Consider the following 11,645-nt stretch of genomic DNA (forward strand, 5'->3'; position numbering starts at 1 on the left):
TGGCTGGATTTTAAAATTTCTGCTGTGGGTGGAGTCAGCCTCTAACTTCCCTGTTTGGTTGCCCTTTAAGAACTGACTCATTTACTAATTTTTTAAGTACCTGGGAGCCATTTCTCTCTCATCTGAAAACATTTAGACTGAAATGAAGTCGAAAAGACTTAAAATACTCCACTGACTGATTTTATCCTGCCTCTCTTTTGGATTTATTGTCTTTTTTTTACAATGTTTTGTACACATCTGAGAGTATGTTTGTTCATGTGTTGTTTATTGTTTACGAAATGGGTTTTACCTCACTGATGTTGGTGGCGTTGATCTTAGCCTGCGTCATCTCGGGCAGCTCCCCGCTGAGAGTGTAGTTGTGCTTCATGTTTTCTCCCTTCTCCCTGTACAACCTCTGTGAAGAAAAGGTTACGGCTTTATGGAGCAGAAATACGGAGAAACCACCTCCCAGCTTGTGACTGCTTTATTCATAAAGTGGTTATATTCATAATAGTCAACAGTTATCCATCTCTGTGGCTTATTTATCCTATGAGTTACCATGGAAACACTTACATCAATGGCCAGTTTATTGCTTTGCTTGGCCTGAATCATCTCCGGAGTGTCCTCAACGCTGGTGAACTTCAGGGAGCTCACGTTCTGACGGTACTTTTTCTGGAGAGACACGATGTGAAGATGATTGGACTGAGAGGAAAGGCCTCCAAACAAACATCTCCATTTAAGGGGGGCAGATACAAGAGTATCGAATGTATCTGCCCTAATAAAAATGAAAAAATAAAGTCATAAAGAAGAGTTTCCACACACACATAGACGACAGCGACTGAAACTGATACGGCGATATAAATAGAACAAAGCCGTCTTGGAAGAAGCTTTTTCTATTTGTGCTCTGTCATTTCAGCCTAATGCGGCTGACCCTTTAACAAGTGGCAGCCTTTGATAACGCCATAAATAGAGCGGGGTGCCTCACGTCTGCAGTATAAATGTCTCACAAAAAGCTCTCAGTGTACTGAGGTGACACACCGCAATGATAAAACGTGTACTGGTACAAATGTAGTACTAAAGTACTTCACAGCAGGAAAAAAAAGAAAAAAAATCGTGTTTTTTGGCATTTTTCTGATGACAAAATTAAGAAAAATAAGCTTAAAATTGCATTTCCTGACATTAAAAAAATGTATTAAAAATGGCATAATTCAATTAAATGAACATTGGGATTTTAAAATAGATAAAAATGAACGAACTGGGACTATATATTGTAATTATTTGAATTTATTTCAAGGGGTAATTAGCAACATCGAAGTGAAAAGATGTGTAATTATTTGTCTAGAGAAATCAATAAGATTATTTGTGGAAACTTTTTTACTTTTTTTTGTATTTTGGTGAAATACTTTTATCTTTTCCTTTCTCACTACTGACTCCTGCACTCTTCTAAACTTATACTAAAGGTTTGTGGAAAATTGAAATAATGTAAACCTTTGTTTTATTATATTTACTTGGTATATTTATATGGAGAATTAGCAAATTTTGTGATCTTAGTGTGTGAATGTGTCTAAAAATGGGCAAAGTACGGTGGCCAAGACTGGCCATCATAACAAAAAATAAATAAAATAAAATAACCCAGTGCAAATAAAAAAAGCAAAAAAAAAGAAAAGAAAAACTGCTGCAAATAAAGAAAAAATATTGCAGATAAAATGAAACTGCTGAAATTAAAAAGAAACAATGATGCAAATAAAAATAAACACTTTTTTGTGATAAAATATATATATATATATAAAAACACAGTGACATAGAACACTAACATTCTCGTTCATTTTCCAATTTACACTCCTGTTTTGTTCCTCCTTTTTTGTATTTGTAGTATTTTTTCAGCAGTGTTTCTTTTTATTTGCAGGTTTTTTTTTTGCTTGCACACTGAAAAAGTGAAACATTGGATCAATTAATAAAAGTCCTGTAACTTGTTGCATTTAAAAATATTAGTTTGTATCAAATTAAAATGTTGAGTTGTTGGTTAACTTAAACATTTCATTTGATATAAACTTGTAATTTTAACAACTTCTGTTAATGGATCGAATGTTTCACTTTTTTCAGTAAACAGTTCCTACGATGGCAGGTTAAAGCCACGTAACTTTGTCTTGTTGGTAAAAAATGTATAAATATATAAATAGAATCTCATCAGAAGCTCAAACAATATGAAGTGTCTCTGTCCCTTTAAACACAATCTGTACCATGACCTCTTCACCCTTCAGTCACATGTTACACAGTCCTGCATATCACCTTTTTACGGTCTTTTGACTGACTGCAGTCATAAAGAAAGTATTCAAAAACAGCGTCCTTTACCTCGCTGACCAGCTCTCCAGCTTTCTTCGCCTGCTGGACGTCCAGTGAGTTGGAGGCCTCCCAGCCGACGCCCTTCATCCAGTTCAGATCCGACCTGTAGCGTTTCTGAAAGCACAACACTTTGTAAGCTAAAACCTCACTGAAGCGTGACCGATAAGAAGAAGGCAGACTCACGTCGCTCTGCAGGTCGTAGGCCTTTTTCGCCCAGGAGACGTTCAGATCCGTCGGCAGAGTCGTGTATTTGTGGAGGAAAGTCCTGTATTTGGTCTCGGTGGCCAAATCCTGAGCCTTCTTAGCGTGACTGATGTTCAGCATGTCCAGAGAAACGCTGTCAACAGAAAACGTTTAGGATAGAAAAGGTGCTAAAATAATAATAATTTTATAAAATTGTCACTTTAATTGTACTTATCAGACAAAAAATATACACGCACTTTGGAAATTGAAAATTTGGGGAACACTTTAGATGAGATGCTGTAAAACAGTCAATATGTTGAAAAACATAGTTAATACATTTGAGCTTGTAAGCAGTTTATTAGTATGGCCTTTGTAGTTAATAGTCTCATTTTAGATGTTAATGAATGTTACTAACTATGTTAATGAACCTTATTTGGCTTATTTTGTTCATAAATGTCTTACTAATACCCTACAAACACATTAATAACGTTTGTTAATGTGTTAATAAATCTGTTTAAGGAATTTTATTATTGTGTTACCAAAATTTTCTTTATTGTTGTTTAAAAGTACAAGAGTTAGAGTTTTTTCACCATTTCAGCAAGTCTGCTTTGATTTAAGAATATAATATTTTTTAACTTAAATAACCTGTGATAATGCTAATGTTGCTTTTAGCTGAAAATAGTCATTGAAGATGCTGAAGCTTTTTGCTTAAAATGGTGATGCAATTTGCTTTAGTGGAAATGCAAAAGCTATTTGCAACATTTTTAATTTGCTAAAGACTGGAAATTTTGTTAAAATACTACGAAAAAGCGCTGAAATTGACCTAAATTTCTGAAAAATTAGAAGTAAAATTGCTTAAAAATCCCTAATACATAAAAATGTATTGTGTTGCTTAAAAATGGGCTAAACTTCAAATTAGCCCCAAAAACCTAGATAGATGCTTAAAAAAACCTAGCTTGTTGCTTGAGTACTAGCTAACTTCCAAAGCAGCCTAAAAGTCCTAAGTAAACTAAATTTGTCCAAACGTTAGCATGTTGCTAGAATATTAGCTAAACTCCAAAGCAGCATTAAAAAACTTAGTAGATGCCAAATCCCCCCCAAAAAGCTAACACATTGCTTAAATACTAGCTTAACTCCACCATAGTGGAAAATTAAGCAAACAGAATTAGTAAAAAAAAAAAAACATTAGCATGTTGCTAAAATAGAGGCTAAACTCTAAATTAGCCTATAAAAACCTTAATAGATCACAAATTAGCCAAAAACGTTAGCATGTTGCTAAAATAGAGGCTAAACTCTAAATTAGCCTATTAAAACCTCAGTAGATCACATATTAGCCAAAAACGTTAGCATGTTGCTAAAATAGAGGCTAAACTCTAAATTAGCCTATTAAAACCTCATTAGATCACATATTAGCCAAAAACATTAGCATGTTGCTAAAATAGAGGCTAAACTCTAAATTAGCCTATAAAAACCTCAATAGATCACAAATTAGCCAAAAAACATTAGCTTGTTGCTAAAATAGAGGCTAAACTCTAAATTAGCCTATAAAAACCTCAATAGATCACAAATTAGCCAAAAAAACGTTAGCTTGTTGCTAAAATAGAGGCTAAACTCTAAATTAGCCTATAAAAACCTCAATAGATCACAAATTAGCCAAAAACGTTAGCATGTTGCTAAAATATGAGGTGAACTCCATTTTTTTGGTGAAAATTGTTCTAAAAGATTAAAACCTGAGCCACGAATATGTTTAAAGGCTTGTTGCTAATTAGCCAAAAACGTTAGCATGTTGCTAAAATATGAGGTAAACTCCTTTTTTTTTTTTTTTTTGAAAATCACTCTAAAAGATTAAAACCTACCCTACAAATATGTTTAAAGGCTTGTTGCTAATTAGCCCAAAAATGAGGTAACAGTAAACAGTAATGTCCTGAACAAGCTGAATGTTTTCATACAAAGATTGCTGAAATCGTTGAAAGTGTGATTGAGCCAAAAATATACTGAAAGGAGCAGGAGAATCACTATTTAAGAGTCACAATAAAATCTTAAATTGTCGTTCAACATTTAAATAAAACATGGATTTTGGATGGATTTTTTCATGTTTTTTTCTGATTATTATGTAATCATGACCACAGATGTTCCTTCATCTGCACTTGGTTCATTAAAGGGTGTGGACTCCTCAGAAATAATATATTGGTGGTTAATATCCACACCTGTATTTGGTCTTGGTGTCCTCGTAGTTCTTCTTGTAGTGCAAGTCGCTCTGAAGTTTGGTGGCCAGAGCAGAGTGAGCCATCTGAGAGTCGTCACTGACCGACTTAATCCCGATGGCTTTGCCTTTGCTTCTCTCATAATCCTTCTTGTATTTGACCTGAGATCGACAGGAAAAGTTTATATAAGAAATCACAACTTGAAAAAAAAACAAAAAAAACATTTGAACTCACATCACTGGCCAGATCTCTCTTGGCTTTCGCCGTCAGGATCGACAGAGAGTCCAGTCGGAGCTCAAAGCCCTTATCTCTCTGTTTCTCCCACTGGCTCTTGTACACTTTCTGCAAAAACAATACAGGTAAATCAGTGAAAAAACAGTTTATATGTCAATAATAGCTCCACAAAACTACAAATGTGACAATCACACGAGAAGAAAGCAACAAAAATGTAACTGAAGCTGAATAATGAGAGCCCTCTGGTGCCTAATTAGTGATCTATATCTGAGTTTTTCATAAAATCTCCTCACATTTACCATAAAATCCTATTGTTTTACACTCTGGTAAGAAGGCAAAGCAAACTGATCCTATCACGTCAGCATGTTTCATCATGTCATTCCCAATTTATCTTAGTGGAATTAGCTTTTAGTAACAAAATTTTACCTAAAGAAATGCAAAATCAGCCTAATTTTGCTTAAATAGAAGTGGGTCCTCCATCCCACACAATTTGCATTAAAGAAACATTTAATCTTCTAAAAACTGAAAAAAATCGGATGGACAGTGAAGGGTTCTTGATTAATTCCACAAAATATAAAACCTTTTTTTTTTTTGTTGATATTGATTATATTGATAGATTGAACCAGGGGAGGTCATGGTCTCGCAGTTTTTACTAACAATTATCTATTTTTATTTTATTAATTAATTTGTGCTTTTTTGTTAATATATATGGAGTCTGGAAAGAGCCAAAATGAAATAAATATATACACAATTAAATAAATAAATAAATAAATGTGTCATTGATTATTTAAAAGTGGCAATAAATGAATAAATGTTGAAATCGATAAATAAATGTTGTAATAAACGTGGCATTAAAATATTAAAATGGAACATTTAAGTATTTTTTTAAGTAGTTTTTTTAAGCTAGTTTGAAGTTTAGATGATATTTCAGCTACATGCTAGCTGTTTTGGCTAATTTTTCAATTTTTGAGGTTTTTATGGCTAATTTGGCACTTTGCGAATATTTTAGCTAGCTTGCAGCATCAGCGTTTTCAGCTATCATCTTCAGGCTTTTTACCTATCAATTTAAGCATATCCTGCTATTAATGTATCGCAGGTGATGCTAAATATCTAGTTTTTACTATGTTTTAGTATTATTTTTTTCTGTGAATATACTACAGAAATGAATTATTTAAAATTTTATCATGGGTGGTTTTTTGGAAAACCACAAATCTTTATTTTGAGGTTGTGATTGTTACACTTTTTCTGTTAGCCTACAAATCGACCCGGCCCCCCATCAGAGAAGAAAACACTTATGTGGCCCTCACAAGAAAAAGTGAGGGACCCCTGCTGTAAGGTAGCATTAGAGTGCTAAACAGAGAACTCTCAGAAACGGGAAAGGTAAGGGGGGCGGGGTTGTTCACATCTCAGAGTCAAATTTCCGAAATGTTTGTCTCTATACCACTAGGAATGCTTTGAAAATCAAAGAGAAACCGTTGAGCTTACCCCACTAAGTAGGTCTGCGTTGGCTTTTGCTTGTCTGAAAAGCGGCTCGTCTTTGGTGATGGTGTATTGGTGAATCATCTGCTCCGTGTTTGCTTTGTACGCCAACTGGAAAAGTAAAAGTCGGTGAGAGGAGCCGTAACTCTACCGCTGCTGCTGCTTTGAAGAGGAGGCCTTACGTCGCTCTGCAGCTCCTGACTCTTCTGGGCGTGTTTCATGGAAAGATCGTCCGCCACCTGGGTGAACTTGATACTGTCTGCCTTCTGACGATACTTAGTCTGGAAGGAGGAGATATTAGTCACTAAAAAGAACCTTAATGTTAAGATTAAACAACCGTTCATGCTCACATCACTGAGAAGCTCTCCAGCTTTTTTAGCCTGAGTGATGTTAAGGCATCCCTCAGTCTCCCAGCCGACCCCTTTCATCCAGTTCAGGTCAGAGCGGTACTGGTTCTGTGGAGAGGAAGCAAACACACGATTCAGCCCTTTCCTTGAGTATTTTTACTACTGGAACCCTCATTGTTGACTCTCTGACCTCACTCTGCAGAGCGTACGCCTTCTTCGCCTGCTGGACCTTGATGTCGTCGGGCATGACGGTGTAATCGTGCAGCTTGGTGCGATATTCCAGGTCGCTGGCGAGGGCCTGGGCCTTCTTGGCGTGACTTAGGTTGATCATGTTCAGGGGAAGGCTGAAGTGAGCCTGGCTCTCCTTGGAGCCTTTCTTGTATTCAATCTAAAGGGTTAACCACAGTCAATAAAAATGAAAAAATAATGAAGCAGAATGAGACGCTCGTCGTTACTCATCACAGGCTTACGTCGCTGCTCATTTTGGCCACTTGAAGAGAGTGCAGAGTCTTGGAGTCACTCACGTTGACCCCCACTGCTTTCTCCTTGTTTTTCATGTACGACTCCTTGTACTTAATCTGAAACACATGTCATGTCATTTGATTTAATAATCAAGCCATTACAGCTGATTAAAGCCACTTTAGATGTTTTTCTTCGAGGGAAGTCTGGTTTATCTCTAGTTCGTGGGAAAGACTGCGTTTACATCAGGGATGTGTCGGATAACAGACACTGAAGAGCAGAATCAGTTCAACTCAACAAATATAAACAACATTATGTCGCTAAAAATGTATAAAATTGATCAACCAGGAAGTAATTAATCATTAATTGCTGGCAATTCCTGTTGTGTCTCTACTGTATTTGTCATTTTATGAACATGTGATCCAAGCACAAGTTTGATCTTTATTCACAGCTCTGCAAGAAATGTCAGCACAAATATTACACTTTTTTATGATGAACAATTAAAAAAACAGTCTAAAAGGCCTAAAATTCCAGATTTGTATGTTTGAAGCTGAATTAAATAAAGAGTTTCTCTCAAAAAGGAATTTTCATTTATAGTTTTAATGATCTAGGGATCTACGACCTGACATGACGCTCTTTGACCCTTCCTTTGTAGCTCTCTGGTTAGAGAATATTAAAATGTTTTTAATGAAATTAAAAAAAGTCACATATACAGCACATCAAGTGAAACAAAACAGTCAGATAAGTCACACTTTATTTAGTTTATGAAGTACAATCCATATCACTTTTCCAGGCTTCTGACTAGATTACCCATAATGCTCATACATTCTAGCATGCGGTGCAGCTTTGTGGTTTACTAAAGTCGAACATTTTGACATATCTTTGACAATAAATTAATTTAAGGTCTCGCACACTGAATTATAAGGTGAACTATCAAAATTTAAAGATTTTAAGTGGCAGCAGGTAAAGCCAAGTTGGTTAAAAGTGGGAAAAAAAGCGGCGCTCGATACCAGGATACAGTGGAGCTCGCTAGCATGTTACAGTGGAGCTCGCTAGCATGCTAAAGTGGAAAAGTGGAACTCACTAGCATGCTACAGTGGAGCTCGATAGCATGTTACAGTGAAACTCACTAGCATGCTACAGTGGAATTCGCTAGCATGTTACAGTGAAACTCACTAGCATGCTACAGTGGAGCTCACTAGCATGTTACAGCTGAACTCGCTAGCATGCTACAGTTGAACTCACTAGCATGCTACAGTGGAGCTTGATAGCATGCTACAGCTGAACTCGCTAGCATGCTACAGTGAAACTCACTAGCATGCTACAGTGGAGCTTGATAGCATGCTACAGCTGAACACGCTAGCATGCTACAGTGGAGCTTGATAGCATGCTACAGCTGAACTCGCTAGCATGCTACAGTGGAGCTTGCTAGCATGCTACAGTGGAGCTCGCTAGCATGCTACAGTGGAGCTCGCTAGCAGGTTACAGTGGAGCTCGCTAGCATGTTACAATGGAGATTGATAGCATGTTACAACGGAACTCGTTAGCATGCTACAGCAGAACTCACGAGCATGCTACAGTGTAACTCCCTAGCATGCTCCAGCGAAACTCGCTAGCATGCTACAGGGGAATTCGCTAGCATGCTACAGCGGAACTCGCTAGCATGCTACAGTGGAGCTCGCTAGCATGTTACAGTGGAGCTCGCTAGCATGTTACAATAAAGATTGATAACATGTTACAGCGGAACTTGTTAGCATGCTACAGCAGAACTCACAAGCATGCTACAGTGTAACTCCCTAGCATGCTCCAGCGAAACTCGCTAGCATGCTACAGGGGAATTCGCTAGCATGCTACAGCTGAACTGGCTAGCATGCTACAGCGGAACTCGCTAGCATGCTACAGTGGAGCTCGCTAGCATGTTACAGTGGAGCTCGCTAGCATGTTACAATGGAGATTGATAGCATGCTACAGCAGAACTCACAAGCATGCTACAGTGTAACTCCCTAGCATGCTCCAGCGGAAACTCGCTAGCATGCTACAGCGGAACTCGCTAGCATGCTAGAGTGGAGCTTGATAGCAGGTTACAGTGGAGCTCGCTAGCATGCTACAGTGGAGCTTGCTAGCATGTTACAATGGAGATTGTAGCATGTTACAGCGGAACTCGCTAGCATGTTGCAGTGGAGCTCGCTAGCACGTTACAGTGGCACTCGCTAGCATGCTACAGGGGAACTTGCTAGCGTGCTTTTTTGTTTCGGTTTTTTTTTTGTTTTTTACTATACACATCACAAACATACTACTACATTTAATGCACTGAGATGATCCCATGTGATAAAATATGTCTTTTATTTTGAAAGGATGTCGTGAGGTTAAAAGTTCCATCTATGCACCTGTATTGTACGGCCACACTGAGCGTGAAAGATACACAACTTACATCACTAGCGAGATCCCGCGAGGCTTTGGCAGCTCTCACGCTCAGGTCATCCACTCCTACTTCACAGGCCTTCGACTTGGTCTTCTCCCACTCCTCCTTATACTTAATCTAGATGAAAAAGATCAAATCCGAATTTGGAAAACCAGTGATATTAGATTTAATTCCGCATGCATTACAAACTGTAAACGCAGGCGTAGTGTGAGAACTTACATCGCTACACAAAGCGGCGTTGGCTTTGGCTTTCTGGATCTGGGGCAGATCCTGGGACAGCGTGTACTGGTGCTTCGTCTTTTCATAGCCGGCTTTATAATTTAACTATGGGACACACATGTTCACACAAACACAAACGAGAGAGCGGCAAACTATCTTTACAAAGGGCTTTTGGGTCATTAGGAGTTCAGTTTTAACGCTGTTTACTCACATTGCTGACAAGCTGAGCATTTTTCTTGGCCAGAACAATCTCTGGCGTGTCGGTCACGGACTTGTACTTGACCTGATCGATGTGCTGCCTGTAGTTTTTCTGCAAGACACCATGAAAATACATCAAACACCTGATGTATTTGTTATTTTTATTATGTGGGAACAACGTACATCTTTCAGGGGGTCCAGCTTCCTCTGGCTTTGGTAACCAGGCGTCAGAGTGGCAGGATAGTTGTATTCAGCCTGCTCCTGTTCACAGCCTTGTTTATAGGCAATCTGAAACATGGAAAATGTAATAGCATTTAATAAGCTTTTTTGTTCTTTTTTGATCTGATTAGGATTTTGTCCATAACATAAAACCAAAACCTACATAATATAAATATATATATATATATATATTACTAATTCTTCATTCCCCAACTCCCCTGTCATGTTCTTCTTCTTGTGTTACTTTTTTCAGTTTTTTTCTTTTGCTTCTGTGCAGGCTGCTGTGACTTCCCCCCATTCTGCTAAGCAGTCACAGCTGCCTGCACTTCAATAATTCAACACATTCTCACTCCCAAGTCGTTACATGATGATGTTTGGTTAAGTATCAATTTTTGTCAGTTTGGGTGTCCCCAAGTTGTCGTTTTTTTCGACGTACTGGCTGTTCTCATGAAATTACGAGTCCCCAATCTCCGGCCCGGTAACCAGAGCTGGACAAGTGGCTCACCCTACCCCAACACTGGATAAGATGCAGATCGGACGCGAACCAGTACCTCCAATCAGCAAGGCCAAGTGTGTCCGATACGGTTTCAAAGTGGGCAAAAATGTGGCCCCCAATTGTGTTTACCTGCAGTCTCTTTGGTGGTCCCAACTGTGTTTGCCCAGATTGGCTTAGGAGGGCACTCAGTGGGTGGCTCGCTACAACGGAGCTTGCTAGCTCGCTCGCTTGATACAGCTTAGCTCGCCATCTTGATACAGAGGAGCTTGATACGACAGAGCTAGCTTGTTACAACAAAGCTCGCTAGCTAGATACAATGGAGCTCGCTAGCTCGATACAACCAAGCTTGCTAGCTTTTTACAACAAAGCTTGCTAGTTCGATAAAACAGAGCTTGCTAGCTCATTACAGCAAAGTTCACTAGCTCTTTGCAGAGGAGCTTGCTAGCTTGATACAATGTAGCTCGTTAGCTTGATACAATGTAGCTCGTTAGCTTGATACAATGTAGCTCGTTAGCTTGATACAATGGAACTCGCTAGCTTGATACAATGGAGCTCGCTAGTTTGATAAAACGGAGCTTGCAAGCTCAATACAATGAAGCTCACTAGCTCTCTGTGAAGGAGCTTGCTAGCTCGCTACATAGGAGCTCGCTAGCTCAATACAGAAGAGCTCACTATAAAGCTACAGCGAAGTCTGCTAGCCTGATACAGTGGAGCTCCCTAGCACGCTACGCTGTCCACTGGCTAGTGTAGCGAGCTAACCCACTGAGTGCCCAATAGGCCAATATGAGAAAACACAGGTGGGGCCACCACGGAAAGTGCTGACAAACCCATTTGGGGCCCACATTTCTGCCCACTTTTAAACC

At 38.6% G+C, this 11,645-nt stretch overlaps 1 protein-coding gene across 2 annotated transcripts in view; it reads right to left on the bottom strand.

Annotated features, from left to right (window-relative positions):
- The window catches only part of LOC112154596 (nebulin-related anchoring protein), a 33,954-nt gene that overhangs the window by 13,110 nt on the left and 9,199 nt on the right, over nucleotides 1–11,645 (bottom strand). For both annotated transcript variants that reach the window (XM_024285669.2, XM_024285670.2), the window contains 15 exons: nucleotides 10,251–10,355; nucleotides 10,081–10,179; nucleotides 9,870–9,974; nucleotides 9,660–9,767; nucleotides 7,240–7,347; nucleotides 6,960–7,157; nucleotides 6,773–6,877; nucleotides 6,605–6,703; nucleotides 6,429–6,533; nucleotides 4,944–5,051; nucleotides 4,713–4,870; nucleotides 2,506–2,659; nucleotides 2,332–2,436; nucleotides 553–651; nucleotides 290–394 (listed from right to left, as the gene is read on the bottom strand). In XM_024285669.2, coding sequence (XP_024141437.1) covers nucleotides 290–394; nucleotides 553–651; nucleotides 2,332–2,436; nucleotides 2,506–2,659; nucleotides 4,713–4,870; nucleotides 4,944–5,051; nucleotides 6,429–6,533; nucleotides 6,605–6,703; nucleotides 6,773–6,877; nucleotides 6,960–7,157; nucleotides 7,240–7,347; nucleotides 9,660–9,767; nucleotides 9,870–9,974; nucleotides 10,081–10,179; nucleotides 10,251–10,355 — 1,761 coding nt within the window. The remainder of the gene's footprint in view (nucleotides 1–289; nucleotides 395–552; nucleotides 652–2,331; nucleotides 2,437–2,505; nucleotides 2,660–4,712; nucleotides 4,871–4,943; nucleotides 5,052–6,428; nucleotides 6,534–6,604; nucleotides 6,704–6,772; nucleotides 6,878–6,959; nucleotides 7,158–7,239; nucleotides 7,348–9,659; nucleotides 9,768–9,869; nucleotides 9,975–10,080; nucleotides 10,180–10,250; nucleotides 10,356–11,645) is intronic.

The sequence above is a fragment of the Oryzias melastigma genome, linkage group LG19 (genome assembly GCF_002922805.2).
Source record: "Oryzias melastigma strain HK-1 linkage group LG19, ASM292280v2, whole genome shotgun sequence".
Classification (NCBI taxonomy): domain Eukaryota; kingdom Metazoa; phylum Chordata; class Actinopteri; order Beloniformes; family Adrianichthyidae; genus Oryzias; species Oryzias melastigma.